We start from the raw sequence: 25460 nt of genomic DNA, 5'->3' as shown, positions 1-25460 counted from the left end.
TTGCCGACTAGAAGCCGATACCTAATATGCCGCACTATCGAGCGCCCAAGCCAATGCCGAACCTATGGCTGTAGTATCTGGCCATAAGGATAGAGGAGAAACACCTAGCCCAAAGTTTAGGATAATCAATGCCCCTAGGCTCACAGCGAGAGGGGAGTAGAGTGTCAATGTCGAAGATGAGCCGGACGGAGTTTGTTGTTCAGTACGGAGTACTAGGTTAGGTCAATGCTCCGGCCGGGTTCTAAGCGGAGCCGCTTGGCAGTATCTTAATGGGCGCGCGGAAGGCGTCCGGTGCAGTACTCTGTACTCCGTATAAATACCAGTACAGTACATAGATTAGTTCTCGGCTCTAATTTACAAGAATCTGTGAGACATCGACTTCTTGTTTGCCGTCAATCCTTGTTGTGCCTCTTCAGGACCTCCGCCTCTCATGATGTTTCCTTGCTGTCCTAATGCTCAACGCAGACATTAACTCATGTTGATGTTTGTGGACTGGAATCAGCTTCATTGGTAAGAGGTTACCGTTTAAACTCGTGGACACTGACTGTACAAACACATAAAGACCACTATGAATGGTCGAAAGGAGCGAATTTATTTCGCCAGAACGCTCGAAAATGTGCCTTCTGGCCTAGTCTGGACAGTTCGTTAACTTCCTTGGGTGTCAACTTGAAGGTAAGTGCACGCAGGTAGCTACTCAGGCGGGATTCTTTACTACTGGTCGTAATCGCCACGGAACCACAGTCTATAACCCATCTCAACAGGATCTCTCCCTCACCGACCGCGTACTTTTTGGCCAGACCGGACAACATCTGGTCAAGGGGACCACCCCTGGCGCGATTGATCGGGGTCAAGGGGCCATAGCTAGCGGTTCTAATGCCTCTGTCTCGATGAAATTCTAGCAGATTACCGTGTTGAAGGTAAGGATGGAACTCAACCTGGTTGATCGACGGAAGCGTTGTGGCTGTACTCAAGATGGCTTCAAGGTGCTCCTGGAGAAAATTGGAAACTCCAATGGACCGGGCTTTGCCAGCGGCCTTAACCCGTTCCATGACAGCCCAAGCTTTCTAAAGATCATCATCAGACTCAGCAAAGAACAGCGAATGAATCAAGTATCTTCATCTAGCCCATAAGTACTTCACGGACTTTAATGCAACGGATGCCGGAGATCTAGGTACGGTATACATACAAATCGACGTAGCTGAGCTGGAGCTTCCGAAGACTCAGATCAATGGCCCCCGGGATGTCAGCGATGTTGGTATTCACCTTCGTCGTCACAAATAAGTCTTCCCGGATAACGCCACTTTCTTTAATGGCAAGACCCAGTTCAGGCTCCGTTCCATAGACCTCGGCCCCATCAAGGTGACGATATCCCAATCGAATAGCCGTTTTTATGGAATTGACAAGTTCGCGATCTATACTCTCATCCGTTGTCTTTTTATACCAGGCAGTCCCACTGCCGTACCCAAGCTGTTACGATCATTAGTATTTATTAAGCCGAAAGACACCGCCGGTAAAAAGAGGCGTCGAGACACGCGACAGATAGAAAAGCATGGAGCAACTTACCAGTGGGATTTTTATCCCGTCACCCAATCTGACAAATGGAAAGTTCCGGGCGGTGGACGCCATTGGGCATACGTATGCTATCAATAAAGAGCTGTGACGTGTGAAAGTAGATCAATGTATAAAGCCTTTCAGAAAAGACAATAAACTACGGAGTACTCCGTACTCATGTACAGAAAGCACGTATGAGAAGTCCGAAGGTTTGACGTCATCCTTAGATATGCGGTCAAGTTCCCGAACCTTAGCGGAGAGGCGCTAAGTTACTCTGCATACTTTAAAGATCTGACCATTACCCACACCAACTTTCCGAATGAGGCACAATATAGAAGTTGGTATCGGCTCATTTTGATGAGCAGTCCGCACCACAACTCTCATGGTTATCATCAATGCTCGCTTTTCATATCCCTACGTCAATTTAGCATCCTTCCGCAGAGTGCCTAAAGGGTTGTGGATGCCTCCTGGGCGTTCTTACCACATGGCTTCGTCATTCCAGAAATCCGGCAAAGGGGTTTCGCTGCGCGAGCTTTCCAAGTCCAATGTCTTCACATCCAAGCTTCCTGCCGACCCTGCGTTTGAAACACCGGAAATATCGCATCGAGCTCCTCGCGAGGCTCTGGGGCCGCGCTTAGTAAGAGGTGCTCTTTACACGTTTGTGAGGCCCGAGCCAGCAGAGAAGTATGAGATTCTGGGGGTAAGCCCGAAAGCCTTGGACGATCTTGGACTCGCATCTAGTGAAACTACTACACAAGAATTCCGTGCCCTGGTTTCCGGAAATGAATTTCCATGGGACCAATCTACGGGTGGAATATATCCTTGGGCACAATGCTATGGAGGCAAGTCTTTCAATGCACTCCACTCTCACACCGTTTCCCACATGCACTAAAATGGAAAACCACTGACTAACAGCTTGAAGGGTGGCAATTGTACGTTACAGGATCTGTGGCTGGTAGTGCTATGCATCCTACTGACAAATGGTAGTGGCTCATGGGCTGGTCAACTAGGAGACGGGGTGTGTGGCACCTGGCCGCAATTGAACGTTATATATGCATTGAATTGACATTGAGCAGCGCGCCATAAGCCTCTTTGAAAGCACTAACCCATACACGAACGTTCGTTATGAGCTGCAGTTGAAAGGAGCTGGACGGACGCCCTACTCACGCTTTGCTGATGGCAAAGCTGTGCTCCGGTCGAGCATCCGAGAATACATTGTCTCTGAAGGTGGTTCCCCGAAGAGATGTTATACTGGCGGAAACTAATTGCTCCTTAAGCTCTTTCGGCACTCGGTATTCCAACGACCCGGGCCTTAGCCATTACTTTATTGCCGCGATCGAAAGTGTTGCGAGAGCGCATTGAACCGGGAGCCATTGTAACTCGATTTGCAGAATCTTGGCTCCGTATTGGCACTTTTGATCTATTGCGTGCACGTGGAGACCGTGACGTGATTCGAAAGTTGGCAACATATGTCGCCGAAGAAGTTTTCCATGGATGGGAGACTCTCCCTTCTGTTGTGTACTCAAACAATAGTCAACCCTCGCCTGCCATGGATAACCCATCCGGGTATGCTCCAAAAAGCGAAGTGGAGGAGAATCAAGGTTTGGAAGAAAACAGGTTCACAAGGCTTTATCGAGAGATTGCACGCCGCAACGCCAAGACTGTTGCTGCCTGGCAAGCCTATGGTTTCATGAATGGTGTTCTGAATACGGACAACACCTCGATTTGCGGCTTGTCGATGGATTTCGGCCCTTTTGCATTTATGGATAACTTTGATCCCCAGTACACGCCCAATCACGATGACCACCTACTGAGATATTCTTACAAGAACCAGCCTAGTATCATCTGGTGGAATCTGGTCAGACTGGGTGAATCCCTCGGGGAACTCATTGGGGCAGGAGACCAAGTTGATCATGAAAAATTCGTGAAAAAAGGGCTGACTGAAAGCTCCGCACCGGCCGTAGTCGAACGTGCAGAAAAAATCATTGAACAAACAGGCAAGGAATTCAAGGCTGTATTTCTGAGCGAATACAAGCAACTCATGAGAAGGAGGTTAGGCCTTCAAACGGATAGAGAGACAGACTTCCAGGATTTGTTTTCTGAAATGCTTGACATGATGGAAGCATTAGAGCTGGATTTCAACCATTTTTTCAGGAGACTTTCAAACATCCCACTTTCAGATATCGAGACATCGGCTCAAAGAACGGAAATGGCGTCGATATTTTTCCATAATGAGGGATTTGACAGTGTCAGCTTGACAGAAGCAGCAGCTAGAGAACGCATTGCGCACTGGCTTGAGATATGGAGAACTCGCGTCTTGGAAGACTGGGACACGGACAATGATACGGCGAGGCAAATGTCAATGAAATCGGTAAATCCAAGCGTATGTTTGTCTCGGGAGTGAGGATTGACATATTTGGGATATTGTGGTCGTCCGCTGACTTGAGTTACACAATAGTTCCTACCACGTGGCTGGATACTTGACGAGGTCATTGACCGCGTGGAGCGCAAGGGGGACCGAGATGTCCTCGGGCGAGTGATGCAAATGGCACTGAAGCCTTTCGCCGAAGATTGGGGTCTAGATGGAGAGGAGGAACGGCGGTTCTGCGGCGATGTTCCGAAATTCAAAAGAGCAATGATGTGCAGTTGTAGCTCATGAAAAGGATTTTTCGTCCCTTGCGGGTATTCGATATTCTATCTTTACAATGGTAGCCTTGCTTAGATATGTTGTTGGTGCCCTGCTCGTTTAGTCTCATTCGAGCCTAACATACTGCCTCAAAGCGAGAGCCTGCACTGCCTTCTGGAGAGCAGTAAACTACGCAATGATGGAAACAATTCGATAATGACACTATGAAGGGTGTCCCTCTAATTGCCCCGTGGTGAATATAACGAAGCAGGAAGATCGAGCCTTTCAGCAAGGAAGTCCAGGATAGGGAGAAGTTCTGTGGAATCGATGTAGATTGCCGTTAAGATAATTCCATTATCGTGGACAAAAGTCTTCCACAGCACACAAGTGATTTCATCTATTTGTCCACCCGCAACACAATGCACCTATCAGTCCTCAATCCAGCCTTACTGCCTTCAAGCAAGACAGCAGATCGTTCATACAACTCTATGGCGAAACAGATATCCTTCGGATATCGAACAGACCAGATAGGGTTGATAGAGGTTTTCAAAGCCAGGCTCGTATGCCATGTCAGAAATTGGCTTCAGGATAAAGCGGGAGAAATGAATTGCAGATCGTCAATGATGGCGCGATCGAGATGCATATTCCCGTGTCTGGTCCCATGCGAGACATCGTGACAGAAGACAAACAGTCCAGAGTGCATTCAAACTAGTTAGGGCAGGCAGCCTGAACGTGTCCAGGTTGCTTGCAGTTGTAACACACGCGCTCACCCTTGGCTTCGGTGGGGCAATCGCGGGAAACGTGTCCAACTTCACCGCCTATGTGATTGTCAGTTTCCAAGCTGATGTCGACTGAGAGGGATCATAACTCACAGTTGTAGCACTTCTGGCCATTAGTGCAGTCGCGAGCCATGTGGCCGAAGCCGCCACAAGAGTAGCAAGTCTGCTGACGGCCGCCAAAGCCACCGCCATAGCTGCCACCCTGGGGACAGTTTCTCGCGATGTGGCCGACCCGGCCACACTTGTAGCACTCCTGACTACCACCAGCAGCACCGTAGCTCTCGCCCGAGCCAGCCTGAGGACATTCGCGGGAAATGTGACCAGTGGCTCCACAACGATAGCATGACTTTTCCTTCGGGGCTACCGTACATTCACGACCTGCAATGTTTCAGCCTGGTCCACCAGAATAGAAGCATACAGCATCAGTGAACAACTTACTGACGTGTCCCTGACCTGAGATTGGAAAAATCAACAAGTCAGACCAAATTTAACGGCCCAGCAACTGGGTAGCTTCCAGAAGCCGGTAGCCAATAGTCAAGATAACGAGAAGGGAAAGTGAATGCGAGAAGGGCTGTGGGAAAACTGACCACCACAGTTGTAGCTGTGAAGAACTGGTAAGTAAGTTTGTTTCAGCCAGGAACGTGATAATCCTCACCAAGTAGGGGTACCCTTCTTGGGGCAATCGCGGGCCTAAAACTAGTCAGACTCCTTCAACGACAGTGCCACGGAACAAGCCGACAGGGACGGGCCATGATGCTCTCCGCCAACTTGTCCTGGAAGTAGGCGATATTTACCTGATGCGAGGCATCGCCGCCTAAATTGCAGAGGAGAAAAAAAATTATTAGTGTCTATATTATCCAGGTGTGCATGGTAGAATGATATTTTCACTCTCTTGAGATGTTTTGTGCAGATTGCTGAGACCAGATCCGCCCCTCATGCGTCCCGGGCAAGAAAGATAGCAACTTGTACTCGATTCCAATGGGACTGGGAACAAGAGAAGAGACTTGCGCGACCGGGGAGATCTTCAGACTGTGGGTGCAAATATGACTTGGCAGCCAGGGAACAAGGTACTTTCTGGCTTGAGCTTCAGGACTCCAGGACTCTGTAGAGGCCAAGAGAACTGCCGCTGCAGCCAGAATCGCGCCCACGAATGATGTTTTGGTTGGTTTCAAGAATTGTGTAGACTCACAGTTGAAGCATCCACGACCTCCAGCTTGGAAACTCATATTGTCTTGTGGTGGAAAATAGCTGATTTAAGAGGGGTTGAGGTAACGAAAGAGGGGAAGAAGGGCGGTGATTTTGGGAATTTTTTTTTGTGAGGATAGATGGAGGTTGAGGGGAAAGTCTGGGCGATCAGAGATTTAGTGGTAATAATGAGCAGGAAGAGAGGAGTCACCCTAATTAATGCAGACCATAAAACAGAGATATGCTAATTTGGTGCGGGGGAACCTGCAGGGCTTTAACACTAAGAACCGCCTCAGTGCCGCACACAACATCAAGGAACGAGGACACCTGACAAATAGCCTCCTTTCTCTCTGCTTGGACTTCACTTCCAATTGTGGTGTAATTCAGTACTAGCTGAAAAAATACAGAAGGGCATGTGGTAAGTGTTAATAGTAGGAGAGAGAATTCATAATTAGTGTGTCAAAATGGGGAGGGCCTCACTCATACTATCTAGATAGTAGATCAACACAATCCCCCACTCCCATCTCTCTCCTCCACCATATTTCTCAGCGCCACACGATCCCTGTCTATGGATTGACCACTTTGACTGGTCAGGCTTCGCTAGCGAGATCGTCCTGATGAGGCTGGGGTCAGTTGGCAGCACCGAGAAATTTCTGCATACCCATAAGGAAAGTGTGTTGTTACCAAGATGCCGCCTGGGCCTGTCAGTCAATCGTAACCTCGCTTGATCCAAGTAAACAAAGGACCAAGACATAACGTGGAACCGGAGGGTGAGCCGGCCGCAGGGCCATGTGCTATGTTTTATATTAAAAATGCAAAGGCATTCCTCCCAAGGTCCCCTTGAAGCCCACCTCATTATAATTGAACACATAAGTGAATGCTACTTGGCAATTTTACCTACTATAAATGAAGCCTGCCGTAAATCCGAGCATTGAAGCACAAGTCTCCTTGACTGGAATTCCACTGGCTGGAAAACTCTATACGTAGAAATCTCGATCTTGCCCCACTCACGTGAAGTCATAACATTCCAGCATGTGCATGTCAAGTCCCTTACCACGCAGTAGGAGGACACATTGATCGTCAAACCCAATACAACCACTTATGTCAAACAGGTGGTGCGGAACTCCTGTGGTTTGTAGCAGAGCATTGGCTTTTGTCGGAGAACTCGACCTGAGTTCACTGGCATCACTCTGCCTATTTTCAGGACTAACTCGAATACTATTTCCATGTCTCCGCGCTCGTTGCTTCCCGAAAGCTGAGACTAGGGTTTCGAGTTCCCACACTCTTACCTCATCTCCCCGGGAGCTTACCGATACCGCCCTGCCACGATCACTCACTTGCACGGCTGATACTGAAGACGTATGACCCCAGAGCCGCTGTGCACCTTTGACATACAAGCCCGCGGACGTGGAGACAACAAGGTACACGGTTAAAGTATTGTCCGTGTGGGACGTTATCAAATAAGGGTGTGAGTAAGAGACGGAAGTCGGGGTTTCCTGATGATGTATAGCGGGTTCAGCTGGTCTCATGCTCTTGATATTTGTCGCACCCCACGTGCACGGCATGTCAATCCTTGAGTAGATCTGACCAAGTGGCGGACAAACTCCATACTGGGAATCCACGGTTGTTGTGAGCCGCGAGCACTTCTGCTGTAATTCACTCGGGCTGAAATGTAGTTCCTGAATTCCCAAAGACCAACCGCAGCCAACATGGTAAAAGCTGTACACTATGGAAGATATAATATCAGAGCCTACCGAACGAATCGAGATTGACAGCGGCTCTAGTGTGCTGTCTGCCTTGAGACATGATAATAAAGCCGGTTCCTTGGGCAGCGAACGGCTACGCGCATCGGAATCGGTCGTGATTTTGAAAAGTGACAGAGCTTTATGGTCGGATGCTAAGAGAATGTAGGGGTAAAGCGAGGCTATTGCAGTAATGCTGCCGCTTGTCGATCCAGCGCAAGTGGTGTGGAAGTCCAGTACTGATGTAGCCATGTCCAGGTTATATATCCCGAAGTGACCGTCTTCGAATCCAACAACAACCTCAATTGTATTCGGGCGAGAACCGACCATTGCCGTCAGCGCTGTGGGCAAGGCAACTAGAGGCGTTCGAGGGTTTGCTAAAGAGATCTCTGCGAGGTAGTACGCGGGAATCTTGGTAGACTGGGCTCGGAGCCAGTAGTCCCGGTCGACTGTGAAAATAATGCCAGCACAAAAAGCGACCAAAGCCGATCGACCATATGGGTGAGAGAACTCGACTTCGGAGACACGACAGATTCCTTTAGACCAGTTGTGCCTAAGACGATATTGGCCCTTCCAATTCAGAGTCCTTCCTTCATCTGCCAAGTGACCATGATCCAGCCATGTTGACACCTTGGGAGAATATCTGACCTCGGGATGGGAGATAACGGTACGCCTCACGTTTGCTAATCGAGGTCGAATCCAACGGTGGTAATAATGTCGCTTCCAAATTTCCGAGTCTTCTGCAAGCGCCTTGAACCGGCATGACAACCTTCATTATAGATCTTCGTCAGCTTATGTCTTGACAGAGATGGTTTGAGCAAGACTGAAATGTACCGTTGACAGACTATCAAAGACGGGATGGGTAAGAAGGATAATATGTGGAGTAGTAATTCATCCGAGAGAAAAGAGATTATATTGGGTTGGCGCCCACGTTTTGAGGGACGGGGTGCTGGGTCTCCATCTTCGTAATGTCGTTTAGACATTTACCCAGTAATGGCCACGAAGCAAGCAAATTATTCGGGGCGAAAAATATAATATAACAACTCAGGAATCGACAAATTGGTTCATGATTGCCAAAGCGGCATGCTGTACGCCTTTCGAATGAACATGGTTAGGTAGCTAGTTAATTAACCAAATTACTAACTCGTATGTACCGCAGCTGGTTGAATAGCTTACATGAGATCAGCGCTTACTAAGGTCAAGCTTATGCGACCCAGAGAGATCATAGAACATTACGGAGGCATATCTTAAACTACTTGACAGATACTTCCTCCCCATCTATCCCTTTACATCAACGCGTTGACTAATTGATGTGCTTATCCCAGTCTTATTGTTATCTACAGTGCATAAATCAGAGAATCTCACCATTCATGTAACCCTTCATTCGCAGATTGATGATGTCCTCGTGATGGACGCCATTAGGACGCTTCGATCTTCTCTCACTCGAGCACTAGAGAACAGCTTCGATGAGGCTATCAGGAATGTGGAAGCCGAGATTTCCTACCGCGATGCGAATGCACAAACAGCTGAACAGAGGGCTACGAATGCCGAGAAAGAACGGAGTAGGGCTTTGGAAGAGTTGGACTCGCTGAAAGATGCCATCACTCTCCTACGTGAAGAGCTACGCCTTACCGACTTTGGGTCCGAAGACGATAAAGTCTCTACGAAGAAGTTTCGTGACTTTGAAGCAGCATATGCCCCAAACCAGGTCTTACAGCACTTCAGCCATGCCTTCGGTGATGATGTCTCTGGTATCAACCCGTACGAGATCAAAGCCGTTACTGAAGCATATACAGCCCTATATGGGGAGGCTCAGGAGCTTGTTATGGCCTCGTGCGAGCTCAGAAAACAAGTCAAACGATACAAGGGAAAGTTAAAGTTCTGGCAAAAGTGTCTCGAGCTTGATAAATTCACTTTGGTGCTCGAAGGCACAGCAATTGAGTTCAGATGTACTGGAAAGGTCTCTATTGATACCCAGAGAAAGTCGCGGGCCACAAACCCAACCATTTCTGTACCAGTGTCGGGCTTAAATGATCATGACATTGCGGATGAAACCGCGATCTCCCCACCGGAGACCTTGAGAACGAACCATCCTGATAATGGTGATGCAGGGCATTGGGACGCAAAGAACAGAGACCGGAGCAAATGCAACGGCTCGATTCGATTATCACCAGCACAATCAACACTAACACAGTCGGGTTTGTCCGAAAATGAGAACGTTATTCCAACTGCCCAAGTTTCTACGTCGGGGATGAAAGCAGCAGAGTCTGAGTCTATAAAATCGCAAAATGCCCCTAAAGCCTTCATGAACCGGTGTTCGACCTTGACCACAGGTGTAAGAAATGCGGCATTGGATTCTACTTTGGTCAAAGATGAAGATCTGTCTCCAGAACCGTCGCCCAAACGATCATCTGCGGTAAGGGTTATGGGTACCCAAGATCTAGACGAAGTGGGTAATATTGTCGAAACCCCCAGAAAGAGGAGGAAAGTTCGAAATAGTGAAGTACGAGGCGTTCTTCTGAGAACAACTACCCCAGCAATCAGTGAAGATAGTCGAGATGCACGTCCGCCTCCGCCACTATCTCTCTTCTCCCCAAAACAACCTGCCATGCTGGAGTCCAGCAATGCCAACCCTGGAGGTGGAAGATGTGCTCGATCGCCAGAGAAACCTCAAGAAGAAGCTCAAAGGCCACCCGCAAATGCCCACATATCTTCAATCCTAGAAGACGGCGATGAAAGCTTCTCGAGTCCACCTTCAAGGAAGTTGCGCAGAACATCAGAGGCAGGAGCTTCAGGTCTCACCCCAGGTGTTGGCAGTGAAGCTACCACTGATCAGCGTCTGCAGGGTCTGCTCGAGGGGCAGTCACCTGCCAAGTTGGAGTTGCAATCAATGCTAAGGAACTCGGGCGTTTCAGACAGGGCCCTCAAGCATCCTTTCGCAATAATGGAAGAAACACCCATACTAACTTACAACCCCGATGGGTTTGACATAGCAGAAATGCCGCAAATAGCCCCGAACAGTGGAGCTTCAAGAACCGAATCCGTCAATAATTCCCTGTTGTCTACAAGGGACACTGCAGTTCACCCCGCAGGAGCTATAAGAGCACGGCCGGTTCAACATCTTGACCTTAAAGACTTCAGAATCAACCCCGACTTCAATCAAGGTTTTGATTATGCATTTCACAGTGTGGCTCACAAAAAGACCGAAGGGAAGTGCGTCAAGGGATGCACCCGTTACGATTGCTGCGGGAAGAAATTTCTAGGTTTGGCACGAATGAGTGGCCTTCCAGCAGATGCAACATGCTCCAGTCAGCAGCGCGAAATGAATGACCAGAAAATCCTCGAAGAATTTGTTGGCGACAAAGAACATCTGTCCAGGGAATTGAGTGTGGAGGATCGGAATCATCTCTTACAAGAAGCAAAGGCCAGGTTGATAGCTAATGAATTTGGGAAGCACAAGCAACAGCATCAACGTGCCGGGTCTCCACCCGGGTTTTGGCGTACTGATATGCCTAGCACGCAAGAATTGGAACACGACCACCAGGAAGCCAGGAGGCTCGAGAAGGACCTGGTGAAGGACAGGTATAGAGAAGCAATGCGGCCGGGAGGTCTTTGGAAATTTGCAGATGAGTGAGCACGTGTAGTACATGATAATCGTGGAGTTCATACTCAGTCCATATCAAATCTAGTATCTTAGCGATTCGTGTGATCATAAACGTCATCGGTGTTAGCTCTCCTGCCAGACACTGTGCAAAGGCCATAATGCCAAGAACCCCCGGATTCAGCTGAACCTCGGCAGGCAGGGCGGTGCCGCCGTGATTAATGTATGATCCCTTGGCAGACGCGGTACACGTGCCTCATCTCTCGGGGATGCCCACTGTTCTCCGCGGATGAACCTGATCTTTTCCTGTGAGCATAGCTCTCCAGCCGAGCCTGACTGCACCCCAAAACGGACTGCTTCCGTTCGCCGCTCTGAACCTTTAGCGACATCATCCGTACTATTGATTCTCCCCTTTGTGGAGATGGACGCTACATGCGATACTGAGAGTGCCGCCTCTGCTGCCCTGCTACGACCTTCAAGATGGTTGCTGTTGTACGAAGAATTTGTAACCAAGAACGCTAGCTCCGTAAGCCAGATAGAGTCGGCGCTGAGATCCTTAACATATATTATTCCAGGTCAGGACCACTGCCCTATTCAATTACAGTCCCCGGGGACGAGAAAAGCTAATGTCTTCCAGGGCGATACCGAGACTCGGAAATAAGTTCGGAGTGTGGTATGTTGCCCAGCATTAGTAGTGTCAGTCTGCAAATTCTGTCTGATCGCCTAACTTTGTGTGGTTTGGTCAGTACATTCCGGAGTCCAGCTACTGTCCCTTTATCACGATGCTCTTGTTTCTCGAGTTGTTTCCAGATTACCGCCGACTATCCCGCGGCCGATACCGACTCCTCACACGCGATATACTAAATATTGGACGTCTCGCTCTTCGCTCTATCATAAAGTTGCACTCGCATTACAGATGGTCCAGTACACAGAACTGCTCTGGGAGATGGTTGCCCGTCGACGTGGGGAGAAGATCCGTTGGCGCGTCGTCATCTTCATTGAAGCCATCAAGGCGGTCTGTCGTCTATTACTTCTTCGTCTCACAAAGTCCAGGCCATTGGTGACCCCCCCGCTGCCTGAGAGAGACATTGATCCCAGATCGCTAGACAAAGTGGACAACGATTGGAATGGGATGCAAACGCCCGTTAGCGAACGACCGTCAGATTTGAGCTGGACAATGCCTCGGACGGGCTTATCTCTCCCGTCGCTGCCAGAAGTAAATGATGTCTCCCACTTCCTGATATCCAAGGTCCTCACCGCCGACGATATTAAAACCCCTAAGGCTCTATTGCATCGCGTTACTGGCCAAGGACAACTAGCTGAAGTTTTATATATCCTTCGGCCAGTGGTCTACGCGCTAGCGTTGCAAAAATACAGTGAAAGCAGGCATAGCTGGAGACCTTGGTTGGTTGGATTTAGCCTAGAATATGTGTGCCGACAGCTTGCTAAGTCTGACTTTCGAGAAAGAGTTGCCGGCGGCCTAAGAGGACTGACTGGACTTGAACGTGAAGAACTCAGAAAAAGAGGCTGGGCGATGGGTTGGTGGGCCATGCGGGGGGCTTTCTATACGAACTTGACCAGGTGCGTGTTCCGGACCTAGCCTTGCAGCGGCGGAAGAATACTAATGCACATAGACCTTGGCTACGGAGTTTGACTGGGAAGATGAAGGGCAAGCCCCTGCTTGACCTGGTGGGCAGCGTCATTGACGACTACGAATACTTATGGGATAATTACTATTTCTCAAGTGTGACGTTGTGATCTTTCGTCCCTCTAGTTGCACTTGCAATTCAATATAGATTTCTACTACTTATTGCCATCCAAGACAGCTCTGTGACTGACTGGTCGCAATCCGCTTGCCCTTGCTGACACGACCTCACCTGGTTTCCCCCCACATCTGAGGTCTGCAATCAACTTTTTGTGGACCTGATCTCTTTTGGGTGTATTAAGATGTATGTGAATCGGGAATTGAATTTGTCATTATCGTCATAATCCTCGACTGATTCGAGGCATTGCATGTTATATATCATAGAAGAATGTCTGTTGACCTCGACCCGTACCATTCTCGCACTTCATGGTATAATCTGGTGTTGGCACCGGCAGATGTTAAGAGGAAGTCCTTTAGCAGTGAATAGTCTTCTTCCGCAGGCCAGTCGACTTTCGACCCTCCCTTCAACTCCAACATCTCCTTCGCAGTTCCCCAGCTGAATCGACATTCGTTTCCCCACCCGAAAATAGGATCCATATTGTTTCGAAGCCAGCCGACACATTTTGAGTCCGAAGGATATCCGCTACCCCAACTTTGTATGGTGGCTTTTCGAGAAGGCTCTTCAGTAGCACATCTTCTTGAGACCTCTTTGTGGCTTAGCTCCAACGCAATGTCCCTTGTCACTTTGGCTACAACACTTGCGGCGCTGACACAGGGATACAAGGAATCAGCCTTCTTGGCCACTGTTATCTTCAAGGAGGGGAAAAGTTTCTCCAACTTATGTTGATATGTCACGGGATTTCCAATCGTATCAATGTAGACCTCCCCCACATTCATGCCTCTCTCCTCAATGATGCCTCGGATGATCTCGACCGTAGCATCCATTGCCTGAGCATTGAGATTGTAAGACCCAGCGCCAGGTCGCATCATGCCTGATGAGATGTCGCGTGCTGATAGCAGCTTCGTAGCCCATCCGCAACACTCAAAAAGTGGATTACCGGGAGTGCACAACAGTCTCATTAGGTTCATGCGCACCCCGGGCGTAAGCACTTTGCTATCATCGAAGCTGTATTCTCGAGAAAGAAGGGAATGGTGAAGCTGACGCGGCAAGTAGAAGGCACTGTAAACCATCGGGCCTAGGACAGGGCCGCGCCCCGCTTCGTCCACACCGAGGACGAGATAGTCGTCTTGTGATGGTTCGTCACCGGTAGTCGAGTTGGATGAAGCGAGGAAGAGTGGGCGTGGTGAGAAGTAGGAGTAGGAGTCGCCAAATAGCATCTTAGTATGATCTATGCTGGGGGGTATAAAGGAAGCTGTGAAGGCCGAAGTTGAGGAAGCTTTTGGAGATAGGTCGCAGACATCATCCTGAGTGGATTCCCCCATCTTCTGTGTTCTGGGGTGTTAGTCAATTCCAGGCGACGCGGGTCTTAGATGAGACAATTTAAGGAAGCATTAAGAGCACACTAAAGTCAAAGGACTGACTAGCCGATGCAAGAAAGAAAGATTGAATGGATGAATGAATGAAGAAATGAAAGAAGAGAATGAAATTGAAAGAGCTGCTGTGGTATCCTAGGAAGCCCGAATATCTATCAACCGGCAACATGGGGACGCGTCCCAAACAGTTCAGGACTAGCGCGTGTCACACCTTCGCCGCCGCCTCCATGAATTCCAAACTCCCCACCGTAGCAGTCAGTGCCATTTCGACTTGGACGACTTGTCGCGCTCGAGAGTGCAATATCTTTTAACTGAGTTGCCCCATTCCAAGTACTCAAGGAGTTTCGTGCCGCGTAAATCTCAACCACGAAGTACGCATCCGAAGCTATCGACGTGGATTCTTCTCATCCTGCAACAGTTCTTATTCTAGCCGCATACAGCGCCGCATACAGCTCCGAAGCTCCGCAGTGATGGCTCCCCGGGGGCCCTCGAAAGCTCGCGACTATGATTACGCCAACGTTGGCAAAGCCGGAAGGTAGATATGCACCTTGGAAATAAGCTTGCCTCCCATTGCCCCTTTCTCTACTCCGTTAGCTATCACTTTGACTTGCCTCCTGCTTTAATGGCTGATGTGAGCGAGCGGTACAGGCGCACAGGAATAATCCTCAAGGAAGGAAGGCGTGATGAATTCGGCATGGAAGAAGTCGATGGCATATTCTCCTCCCCCGAAAGCTCCCCGACGAGAGACAATGGGTTTGGCATCCGGAATGAAGCTTCAGTCGGCTCAGATGGCATGTCCATGGATGAGGGTTTGTAGACTCTTGATACACCTACATCAAGCATGCTGACCGTGAGGAACTTGTCCATGTAGGAACTGGACCTGGCCCTGCGGACTATTTAAACAGCAGACGTGGCTCTTATCTACCCCCCCCTATCGCACGATCGCCTATGAAAACTGGGCTCACAGGATCCCCACGGCGAACGCCCGGTCTGCGGTCGTCACAGAGTCCACAGCACAATCACCTCTCCTCCAGTCCTTCCGATGGAAAGGGGTTGGGAATCGCAAAAGGCGACTCATGGCGTGACATCTCCCCTCTGACCAATCGTTCCGTGAACGCGACACCGTCTATGAACCACCTACACAGCGCGCGCATTAGCAAGAAGACTGATATGGTCGCCCAACAGCTCATAAATCAAGGCTACTCTGATAGCGATACTAGCATTCAGTCAAGTGGTAACGAAAATGCGGATGCGCTTGAACAGGAACATGATGCAGTAGAAAGCATCCCTGCCGACGACGACGTTCTGACGCAGGACCCTATAGACGACTTGAGTTTGGATGAGGCACGCCCCGAGTCCCCATTCATTCTTGCTCCCAAAGCACGTACGAAAGGTCGACCTAAAGCTTCCTTGATGGCGAACGTGGATGGCACAAGACAGAGATTGCACATTCCGGACGCTAGTGATCTTTCTGATATAGTACAAGCAGATGCCGCACAGAAGCGCAAGCGCCCTGGCAGGCCCGCCAAGTCTCAACACAGCACAGCTCATGATCTCACTGAGCAGAGACCGATAAAGAAACCTAGATTGAATGCTCAGACTAATCGAAGATCGAGTTCAATTGGCGACGCTGAGCTGGATAAAGTGGTGGAGAACTATATTGATCGCACGGGGCCGTTGAAGGGCCGGAGCTTGTATGTGTTGAAGCGCGAAGCCCCGTCAGACGACACTGCTACGCATACCCGATCGGGCCGCGTCTCAGTAAGACCACTCGCTTACTGGAGAAACGAGCGATGTGTTTACGGTGACGGCGAGGCTGTAGAAGGTCAAAGATTTCCATTGTCAACCATTAAGGAGATCATTCGCACAGAAGAGCTTGAGCCAGAACAATCCCACTCAGGCAAACGCCGCCCTTTGAAAAAGTCTCGAGCGAAACAGAGTAGAGATGAAGACTCTGATGAGGATGCGGCTTATTTAGACCCGTGGGAAAAGAAAGGTGGAATACTGCATGGTTATGTCAGAATGTGGGATTCAGAATCTCAGACGGCGGCAGAGTCGGACATCGTTGGTGGGTTCACTGCACTCTTCAGTCTTGTCTGGTTCAACAACAACTGACTCTACACGTAGATCTCGCATATGCCCCATCTGGCATGGAGACCAAAAGTGTCAAGGACTCGTCGTGGCGATTCGCTAAACTCATCAGTTCTCCCTTCATGGGTTCCGGGATCGTTGAGTTGCCGCCTGGCGGAGTCAAAAAGCCCAAAAACTCTAAGAAAATGCATATGGTTTTCTACATTTGCAATGGACGCGTGCAGGTAGATGTCTCAGGGGTACGGTTCAGTGCGGGCAAAGGCTGTGTATTTCAAGTCCCCAGAGGTCGGTTGCTTCTAGACTGCGTCCAATTTCCATCAGAAACTGACACACTTCTTAGGCAATTATTACAGCTTTGCGAATACGCACAACAAGGATGCACGGTTATTTTTCACACAAGGCTGTCTACCTGAAAATGACGACTCTGCCCCTGGCTCTGCGACAAAGGCCGGTATCATGGAAGCTGACTCGAGCACACCGACAGGGCGCCCCACGACTACAGGGAAAGGTAGGCCCAGGGGCAAGCAGAAAACCGGGCCCGGGCGCAAGGCGAAATGAGTCACCTGCGTGCTATGACCATTCTACTTCACCTCTTGAGGATTGCTCCGTTCAACTCCTCGCCTATCCGCGCTATGCTTTGCTCGCCTTTTCACCGGAGTGTTGGCTTCTGAATTAGCAAGTATGTCACTTAATTGCTGGGATGATAAGGATATAGTTCGTCACCACATATTCCATTTCTTTGGCGCTGGGGCGTGTGAGTCCAGAAGAATTAAGCTGCGATTACAAGCTTCATTGGAGTCTTATGTATCAGTTAGTGCAGGGTTGTTTCATGTAGTGGCCATGCCAATTTACCGTCTGTTAAATCTCCTCCATTTCGGCATCCAAATCATCCAAACCCAAGGGCGGGAAGTCTCCTACTTCCACTTTCTCAGGTTTGACAAAGACACCTGTCTTATTCGGGCATACAAAGTATCTCTTTCCGCCAACACTCCCGTCGTTCTTACCCAATGGCTCGTCGAGCTCAATTCCTACCCAGACTGGAAGATCTGCGGAGTCGATTTCTACTAGTTCAAGATCCACACCAGGGAAGGGGATTGTCGGAACTGGGCCAACAAAGCGAATCGTGCCGCGTCGAACATGTGGCGGAGACGAGGGAAGGACAATGGCTCGGTTGTTAACGACAATGCCTACCACGAACGCTTTGATCAGTGATTTATGTTATATTTCGAAGTCGGCAAGGAAAGACGGCTTGCTTTCTTGTGGTTCTCATTGTCCTCACCTCTTTGTTCAACCTCTCCAACGTCTTTCAAAGCTTGGCTGCGCATCGCTTCTTCGGGTCTTACAGTATTGGGATCGAAGCGACCAAGCTTCTGATTCTTTTTCCACGCCAAAACAGAATTCGAGAGTGCTTCGTATGTGGATGTCGGCAGTATATACTTCTCGACGGACGACAGGTCTGTGAGGTTAAGCCGTGAAGCCTGAGGGCGGGAATCATGGACCTTTGTAACGAATGCGCTCATCAATAGATAATTCAAAGAGAACGACTGTGTATGCAGCAAGTTCGGGGTGCCCTCAAAAGTGTCCCAGTCGTTGGTTCTCAAACAATGTGCAATTGAGAGGTGGAAAGGAGGCATAGAGGGGAAGCAGGTGAGAATGCTTGCAATGAGGATGGCGGACGATTGGCGTGCTCATTCATAAGAGCCCATATCAACCTGTAGAGTGGATGCAAGAAGTATATCTTACCTCTATTTCGCAGCCTCTCATCAGCCCCCAATCACCGATAATACTATTGTCATCTTCGACCCACTGATCGGGGCGCCCAGGTGACCTAAGGCGAAGACGCTGGCAGCCGGGCGGAACACCAGTCATGGTCTCGAGCTTCGTCTTCAGCTGCATGACAGTCCATGTTGGAGTGACTCGGCGCTCCGTCAAGAAGCGTGGCTCGGCGCTGGAGCCTGTGCCAGGCGTAGTAATGACAACAGAAATATCCGCAGGCGTGGGTTGGAAAGCCATGACCGCTGGTTTGCGCAGCTTGGCGGAATAACTTCAATAGCCGTGTTGTTCTTTTCTCCTGGGCCGATAGTACTTAGAGTCCGTGGACTAGACAATAGATCAAGTCTGCGCCGTATGTTAGTTGACAAGTGATATGACAGAAAGTGAATGTGGAACCACAAGAATCTTAAGGTGGGTTGATTCTGATTCCTTTTTGATGGCCGAGGACCGGAGAGGGGGAAAGGGAAGGAAAGAGATGAGATTTGCAATGCACCTGTATGGCCCAAATTACTCCCAATAAGTATGAAGGCAATGCTGTCATACAAGGACATACATATAATATAGACATGCAAGCAATTATTGGGGTAGACACTTTTGCAAGCGGGCATGTTGAGGGAGCAACCTTGAAGAGGTAGAGACGGGACAGTTTAAGTGACGCCATTTCTGGTTAGCTTGATACTCACATGCTTAATCAACACTTCAAGTAAGCTGCCAGTTCAAGACTCAAAGCTGGGTTCCAGTGATAGGGATACTTCCTACTACTCGGTTCAGTTACTCGTCGTATTTCTTGGCTGTGCCAATGCTGTTGCATGACTTGGAAGTAGTTCACCCACTTAACATGTGTCTCTAACCATGTACTGTGTAAATATTCGTCACTATCACCTGACCAACTTAGTAGCCTAGTATGGTTAGTCAGAACAAACCCATTACTGTAAATTAAGCTGAAACAAGAATGAATAAGTTACTATACGGTAATGGATAATCACAACGATACATGCTGAGGTAGCTGGAAGTTGTCTTCTCGGGAAATCTCTTATTGTGATTCATTTATTCATTGAAAAAGTTGCTTAACATCTCGGGTATTTTCTTCTTCTCACTTGGACATCCATTTTTTGCTCCCAAAAAATCATCACACCACATTGGTTGAGTGGTCTTCTTGTAGAAGTGTTATCAATTCCACCATCACCATATTCTCTGCCTTCGTCTCGAAGACCATGATGGCTTCCAATACCCTTGTCCCTAGCCAGCAAGAAGAAGACGCCTATGAAGAAGAGAATGTGCATCAAGTATACCAACAGATTGCACATCATTTTTCATCTACCCGCTACAAGGTATTTTCTTATTTCTCTTCACCCCCCCCTCCCTCGGCCTCTTTCAACCCCACGTCCCAATGTATGTTCGTCACTAACTGTGGCCATGTCAGCCCTGGCCTATTGTGAAACAATTCCTTACTGACTTGAGGCCCGGGTCAATTGGCTTAGATGTGGGGTGCGGCAATGGAAAGAACCTGAGTGTAAATAAGGATGTTTTTATTGTAGCTTCAGATCGGTATGTTATATCATGTTTTTCATCTTTATATACTTGTGACTAATCCCTGCTGCCCCTCTTCCTGACCCCTCACCTTTCCATGATCATACCAGCCATGCCTCTCACACAAAGAATGATCCCAAATCTCAACAGGGATGATCATAAATACTCATATCCTGCTGGGTCTCAAAACTGATCCGCCGTATACCAGGTCTGTGAACCTTGCCCGCATTGCCCAAGCTCACCAGCCACATTCGACCGTAGTCGCCGACATCCTCAGCCTTCCACACCCCAATTCTTCCTTTGATTTCGCCATTTCGATCGCAGTGATTCATCACTTGTCTACTCCAGAACGAAGAGTCGGTGCTATCCGTGAGATATTGCGGACCCTAAAGCCTGCCTCCGACACAGTGCCGGGCGGAAAAGCTCTCATCTATGTCTGGGCTCTAGAGCAGAAAGATAGTCGTCGTGGTTGGGACAAAGGCGATCAACAGGACAGAATGGTTCCCTGGGTCATGAAAGGGACTGCGTCTGCTGGCAGTGAGCCCCAAGTGTTCCACCGATACTATCACCTTTACCAAGCCTCAGAACTAGAGCAGGACATCAGTGACGCAGGTGGCTATGTTCTGGATTCGGGGTATGAAAAGGATAATTGGTGGGCAATTGCGATGCGGCCAGGTCCCAAGTCATCATAGGATGTGCGCAGAGGGTGCGTGGACTATTCAGAGGTCCAACCCCAAAGATGATGCCGTATCACATTCTCATGGCATGGCATGCGATGAAGCCAGCGAGGGCCGTTCCCCATGATGAACAACCCTTTATTGCTCTTTTCCCCTGCCAAATCAAAACCACACTGGAATGCAACTCTGATGCATTGGCAATGCGAAGTCCACCTATGCACATATCGAAGATGAACATCTATGATAAACCTTCCCTTGAAACGACCAATACCTCCAACCAGCGCTATGCAATTCGTAACGACGCAATGGAGAAAACCAATAGACATAGTTATCGTCACCGTTCCCCCGGCCTGCCTAGGGAAGGGTTCGAGGAGGAAGACCGAGATTCGGTCCGAATGGGCCGCCTTGACTACCACCCAGATCCAAAGGGCGGCTTATCCTAAATGCTTCGCGGGGTGGCAAAAAAGGCGGAGGCGGCGCAAATGCGGGTACTCCAGCAGTAAGTTCCTCAACGGATGGAAGCTGCGGGGGATGGTGTATCGAACGCGAACTCGATCCTTTCCTCGGCCGAGACAAAGATGTGCTGGCTCTGCGTGCTCTGGGCGCAGGTGGATCGATTGCAGTGCTTGACAGCGAGAAAGGAACAACACCGGCACGACGAGCCATCTCCTGCTCTCCCAGTTGCCAATGCATGGCTTCCGCTGCCCGCCATGGAATCGCCATTTCCTCTGCGACCTTCGACCACATCTCGGCCTTGAACCTGTGATTGAGTCAGCCAACCAGAACCCACCATACTCACGTTGACGAATCTGGAGGATGGCTTCAGGCAACAATAGCATACCTTTCATATAGTCGCGCAAGCTTGTTTTTCTTATCCTCGTCCCATTCACTTCTGCGTTCCAGATAATTCTGATAGTGAAGACGGCAACTGATAGCACTTCGCCCCGGAAGGCGCTTGCTGATATCTTCCCATTTCATACCACTGCCTCGCAATTCGATGATAAGAGCATCTTCCTCGGGAGACCATTTTGACTGCTTCTTGGCAGGGGACTCCGCCGTATGTGCTGGTTGAAGACGCTTGACAGGGACCGAGGAGGGAACTTTGGTGAGCGGCTGGACGGCCGTTGCTGAATGAATAGAAGATGGTATCGCCACGGGCATAGACGGGACCAATGAAGCTTGAGATATCGTGTTCGTTGCATATGTGGGTGCGCTAGTCACCGAGGCGGTCTCTTCTTCATCTTGGGGTTTCAGTAACAGTGAGATATCCACTTTGGCGGAGGGTAAGATGGCCTGGTTTTGTAACGCAATCATATGCGCGATTAATACCGACGGATTGCTGCTCTTGGGTAAAGAACTTGCTGCTAGTATGGCTTAGAGGAGCAGTCAAGGCCGGAAGAGGGGGCAAAACAATGGGAGCTGTTTTGACACTCCCACGGGTTACCGTACGCGATGTGAAATTTCCAGCGAATGTAGAAGAACGACCTCGAACAAGGTGGATAAGCTCAATCCAAGGATACGTCTGTGTTGTTTTCTGAGCCTCGAGGATAGCGACGGTTCAGAGGAGCCAGAAAGCTTCAGTGCGAGGAGCGAAAGCTCGTGGCACCCCGGGTGCTTCCAAGATAGTCGCAATATAGGAAGCTGACAGGTAGGAACCAGTCCAACAAGTGAGCCGTGGACGAAGAGAGGCTGCAAAACAAGAAGGGCAGGATGGAAAAGTGGTTTGGGGACGGGGATAGCAGACGGTGACTTTATATGTCAAATGGCGTTTGGAAAGCCTTCTGAAGGTGTGCCAGGCTGGCAGGTAGACCAACAAATGTGGTAGTGAGAAGGTGATGGCTAGGCACAAGGTATACAAGCGGCAAGAAAGAAGAAACGACAGAGGCAGGAGATGAAAGTCATTGAAATCAATCGTGAAGACCAGGAGTGACAGACAAGAGGAAAGGGAAATAGGCCAGACACGACAGTGGAAACGCCTGGGCATGCATAAGAAACGAGATCATCGGCATTGACAGCTGATGGAAGAGACAGCAAATGAAAAGCTCAACAGTAATAGAATAGCAAAGTGCTGGTGGTAGCTAATACTAAGGTAGCAGGCAATGGGTATGGGGAACAAGAGACAGAGGCTAAAATTGAAGAGGCGAGGCCAGGGCCCTGTGGTGGGGGGGAGGGGGAGTTGTTTTTTTTTTCGGGAAGCCGTTTAATAAATGAAGCACATTAATATGATTAGGTAGGCATGGATTGACCGTTGAGATTAATTAGGTATCCTACACAGTACTTTGATTTACTCGTATTCGGTAGATGGTTATTTTTCATTTCCCAGCAAAGTCACTTCACTAGATTTTAGTACAGAATAACTATCTACTCCGTATACAGGTTAGAATCAATACCAGCCTTGTGGCTCACTACACTGGTCGATAGTAGAAGGATCATTTTGACTGACTGACTTCATTGCGATTTCATCTGGACTACGAGATTGTCAGTGAAACGAACTTCAGCCGGGTACCATGCCTTGTAGTTGATGTACGTACATACTACCCAATAATGTTCCTAGGGTTTCCTCATTCATCACCTCTAAAAGTGTACTATGAACATGAGGTTGTCGAGAGAGTACCTCGGTGGATTCAATAATCTCCTGATACTTGTATTGGCAGTAAACTACCAAACCGGGAAGACAGATAGAAGGGGGGGGAGAAAGAGAGAGAGAGAGAAACAGAGGACCCATGAAATTGATTCAATACAAAAAGAAAAGGGAACGATCATAAGAATAACGGTTCCACCCGCGGATACTAGACTATACTGGAATGGAATGCTTTCCTGGCGGTCAAACCTCGCCGGGAGCGTTCGAGCCTAGCCTCGGTCTTGGTTATTATTATAGTGACTTGGTTTGTTGGTGAGGTGATTGTCTAGACGGTGAAACAAAAACCCATTCGAACTACGACTGTAGCCCATAAGTACAACTTCTCAGGGCCCTTCGCTGCTGGAGTTCGTACCCACTATCTTCCGTTGCGAGAACTTGGGAAAGAAGAAGGCAAGGCCGCGGGCGGGACATGCGGGATATCCACCGATCTCTGCTTCCTTTAGCTGCGATAGACTAGTATCGCGTTACTAGACATGTATGCGATGATAGGATGAACCAGGAAGGACAGGGTGGTAACATCGAAGGCAATATGAGTGACGAACAGTCCAAGCCACAAAGGCTTAGTGTTGGACAGTTGGAAATCCTGTTATGAGACTTTGAGTGAAAGTTCTTTCTCCGTACATGACCACACATGGAGTGAGTGGTGCATAGACCAGGGAAGGCAAAGCAGAAGGGATGGATGGGTGATTCAGGGAAAGGAAAATTCGAGGAGAAAGAAAAAAAAAAAAAAAACCCCCCTCAAAATGAAAAAACAAATAAGATGAAATAAAAAGAAATAACAACTAAATGAAGTAAGTAATATAAGGGCGAAGAAGGACTGCGAGCTAACCAGAGAGTTATCCCAAATTCGAAATAACAAGATGAACAATAGCAGTAATAACAAGACAGCCAGAGAACATGGTTCCTCCTTGTGGAGAACGCCATCGTCCTAAACCGGGAGGTGGAAATGGTCTGAGGAGCTCCATTCCAACCAAAGGGCGGATATGGGCAATAATGGGGAGGATGCGTAACAACGACGGCGTCAAGTCGACTAGTCTCCCAGAGCCTCGGCCGAAACGGAGTCAACAGTCTCTGCTGTAGGAAAAGTGCAGGCGGAAGGTCTAATAATTCTGATTATATATTTACTACTCTACTCCGTACAAAGGAGGACATACGTAGTAGTTAACTCGTGATAAATAGTGAGTAATGACTACCAACCAGTATGTGTGTAAAGTAGATGTAGCAGTGGAGCACTGTACTGACGAAAATAGGGTTCTGTCAACTTTCAACCTAATCAAACAAAGCACTGGCGATAAACCCTACCTCTCCATGAGATAGGTTCAGATAATTCTCCGATTCAGGCTTTGAGGCTGTCATCCGTCATATTTAGTGTGATCCCTTGTTTCTTGCTTTCTAAGTTGCCGCCTCGCTCGGTTCCTCCTACTCAATTGACAAAATGTAAATTTCCGAGAACCAAACGGTGCCGTGTTCCCACCCACCCAATGACTAAGTCTGATGGGCTCGCCCGGGTGGTACCAGACCGTCGCGATGGATCTGTCAACGGCGAACGAGCCCCAACTCCCAGGCCTTGATTGGAAAGTATCCGCCCAGGTAATGATCGATATTGTGAGTGAGCCACTCGGATCAAATACTGTAATACTACTATCATTTCAGGAATATTGACTCACCAGCCGCTAGCCGGGATCTGGGGTCTTCAAGTTCCTACCTTAGCAACCAACCACTTTGTCTACTTTCTGCACTTCAAGTCCAACGTTCTCAATTGACCGACCTTATCAGGACAAAACCGGCGTGTAACACGTATGGAAAGAGTAGGCAAGCAGGAAGCATACCGGCAACTGATGTGACCAGTCGTCCTCCTTATCCAAGCCCTCTAAGATTGAGATCTCATCGAGTCAACCAAGTGAGTGGACCTCTCCCGTCCCATTGTGTCCGGACTAGGACATGAGACTTCTTGGCTTTGGGCGGAGGGTACCAACGAATATCGTCTACTATAATAATAATAATAATAATGATAATGTTAATAATAATAATAGTAGTAGTAGTAGTAGTAGTAGTAGTAGTAGTAGTAGTAGTAGTAGTAGTAGTAGTAGTAGTAGTAGTAGTAGTAGTAGTAGTAGTAGTAGTA

At 48.8% G+C, this 25460-nt stretch overlaps 10 protein-coding genes across 10 annotated transcripts; 4 read left to right on the top strand and 6 right to left on the bottom strand.

Annotated features, from left to right (window-relative positions):
* Positions 1–566: 566 nt before the first annotated feature.
* Positions 567–1626, bottom strand: BO86DRAFT_421953 (aldo/keto reductase; the record flags this gene model as incomplete). The annotated part of the gene is made up of 3 exons (XM_025675306.1): positions 567–1064; positions 1183–1467; positions 1564–1626. The coding sequence occupies 3 exons, from the start codon at positions 1624–1626 to the stop codon at positions 567–569; spliced, it is 846 nt and encodes a 281-aa protein (XP_025523886.1).
* Positions 1627–1852: 226 nt separating this feature from the next.
* Positions 1853–4344, top strand: BO86DRAFT_392180 (YdiU domain protein). The gene is made up of 6 exons (XM_025672753.1): positions 1853–2393; positions 2474–2483; positions 2539–2569; positions 2628–2778; positions 2829–3934; positions 4010–4344. Exons 1-6 carry the CDS (start codon positions 1934–1936, stop codon positions 4208–4210), a joined length of 1959 nt encoding a protein of 652 aa, XP_025523885.1. The 5' UTR covers positions 1853–1933; the 3' UTR covers positions 4211–4344.
* Positions 4345–6986: 2642 nt separating this feature from the next.
* Positions 6987–8983, bottom strand: BO86DRAFT_369600 (WD domain protein). Its single transcript, XM_025670248.1, has 2 exons — positions 8718–8983; positions 6987–8652 (listed from the first exon to the last, which is right to left on the bottom strand). The coding sequence occupies exons 1-2, from the start codon at positions 8864–8866 to the stop codon at positions 7149–7151; spliced, it is 1653 nt and encodes a 550-aa protein (XP_025523884.1). The 5' UTR covers positions 8867–8983; the 3' UTR covers positions 6987–7148.
* A 146-nt stretch (positions 8984–9129) lies between these two features.
* Positions 9130–13242, top strand: BO86DRAFT_450639 (Pex16-domain-containing protein; the record flags this gene model as incomplete). Its single annotated transcript, XM_025676807.1, has 5 exons — positions 9130–11513; positions 11803–12059; positions 12122–12157; positions 12231–13065; positions 13119–13242. The coding sequence occupies exons 1-5, from the start codon at positions 9292–9294 to the stop codon at positions 13240–13242; spliced, it is 3474 nt and encodes a 1157-aa protein (XP_025523883.1). The 5' UTR covers positions 9130–9291.
* A 50-nt stretch (positions 13243–13292) lies between these two features.
* Positions 13293–14762, bottom strand: BO86DRAFT_392175 (ribonuclease H2 catalytic subunit RNH201). The gene has a single exon (XM_025672752.1). The coding sequence runs from the start codon at positions 14570–14572 to the stop codon at positions 13508–13510; it is 1065 nt and encodes a 354-aa protein (XP_025523882.1). The 5' UTR covers positions 14573–14762; the 3' UTR covers positions 13293–13507.
* A 119-nt stretch (positions 14763–14881) lies between these two features.
* BO86DRAFT_200411 (Cupin domain protein) lies at positions 14882–17504 on the top strand. The gene is made up of 6 exons (XM_025666748.1): positions 14882–14994; positions 15042–15158; positions 15272–15432; positions 15495–16691; positions 16751–16999; positions 17055–17504. The coding sequence occupies exons 2-6, from the start codon at positions 15094–15096 to the stop codon at positions 17270–17272; spliced, it is 1890 nt and encodes a 629-aa protein (XP_025523881.1). The 5' UTR covers positions 14882–14994; positions 15042–15093; the 3' UTR covers positions 17273–17504.
* Positions 17505–17572: 68 nt separating this feature from the next.
* Positions 17573–18727, bottom strand: BO86DRAFT_321858 (tubulin-folding cofactor B; the record flags this gene model as incomplete). Its single annotated transcript, XM_025668365.1, has 3 exons — positions 17573–17901; positions 17994–18213; positions 18458–18727. 3 exons carry the CDS (start codon positions 18725–18727, stop codon positions 17573–17575), a joined length of 819 nt encoding a protein of 272 aa, XP_025523880.1.
* Positions 18728–19704: 977 nt separating this feature from the next.
* Positions 19705–20709, top strand: BO86DRAFT_321857 (tRNA (carboxymethyluridine(34)-5-O)-methyltransferase; the record flags this gene model as incomplete). The annotated part of the gene is made up of 3 exons (XM_025668364.1): positions 19705–19818; positions 19911–20035; positions 20226–20709. The coding sequence occupies 3 exons, from the start codon at positions 19705–19707 to the stop codon at positions 20707–20709; spliced, it is 723 nt and encodes a 240-aa protein (XP_025523879.1).
* Positions 20710–20878: 169 nt separating this feature from the next.
* On the bottom strand, positions 20879–22130 carry BO86DRAFT_200261 (MYB DNA-binding domain protein). Its single transcript, XM_025666747.1, has 2 exons — positions 21536–22130; positions 20879–21454 (listed from the first exon to the last, which is right to left on the bottom strand). The coding sequence occupies exons 1-2, from the start codon at positions 22006–22008 to the stop codon at positions 21049–21051; spliced, it is 879 nt and encodes a 292-aa protein (XP_025523878.1). The 5' UTR covers positions 22009–22130; the 3' UTR covers positions 20879–21048.
* Positions 22131–22850, bottom strand: BO86DRAFT_200260 (uncharacterized protein). Its single transcript, XM_025666746.1, has one exon. The coding sequence runs from the start codon at positions 22676–22678 to the stop codon at positions 22253–22255; it is 426 nt and encodes a 141-aa protein (XP_025523877.1). The 5' UTR covers positions 22679–22850; the 3' UTR covers positions 22131–22252.
* Between the last annotated feature and the right edge of the window lie 2610 nt (positions 22851–25460).

The sequence above is a fragment of the Aspergillus japonicus genome (assembly GCF_003184785.1).
Source record: "Aspergillus japonicus CBS 114.51 unplaced genomic scaffold BO86scaffold_64, whole genome shotgun sequence".
Classification (NCBI taxonomy): Eukaryota; Fungi; Ascomycota; class Eurotiomycetes; order Eurotiales; family Aspergillaceae; genus Aspergillus; species Aspergillus japonicus.
Note: the sequence above shows the minus strand (reverse complement) of the source record. Positions and strands in the feature narration are given on the sequence as shown.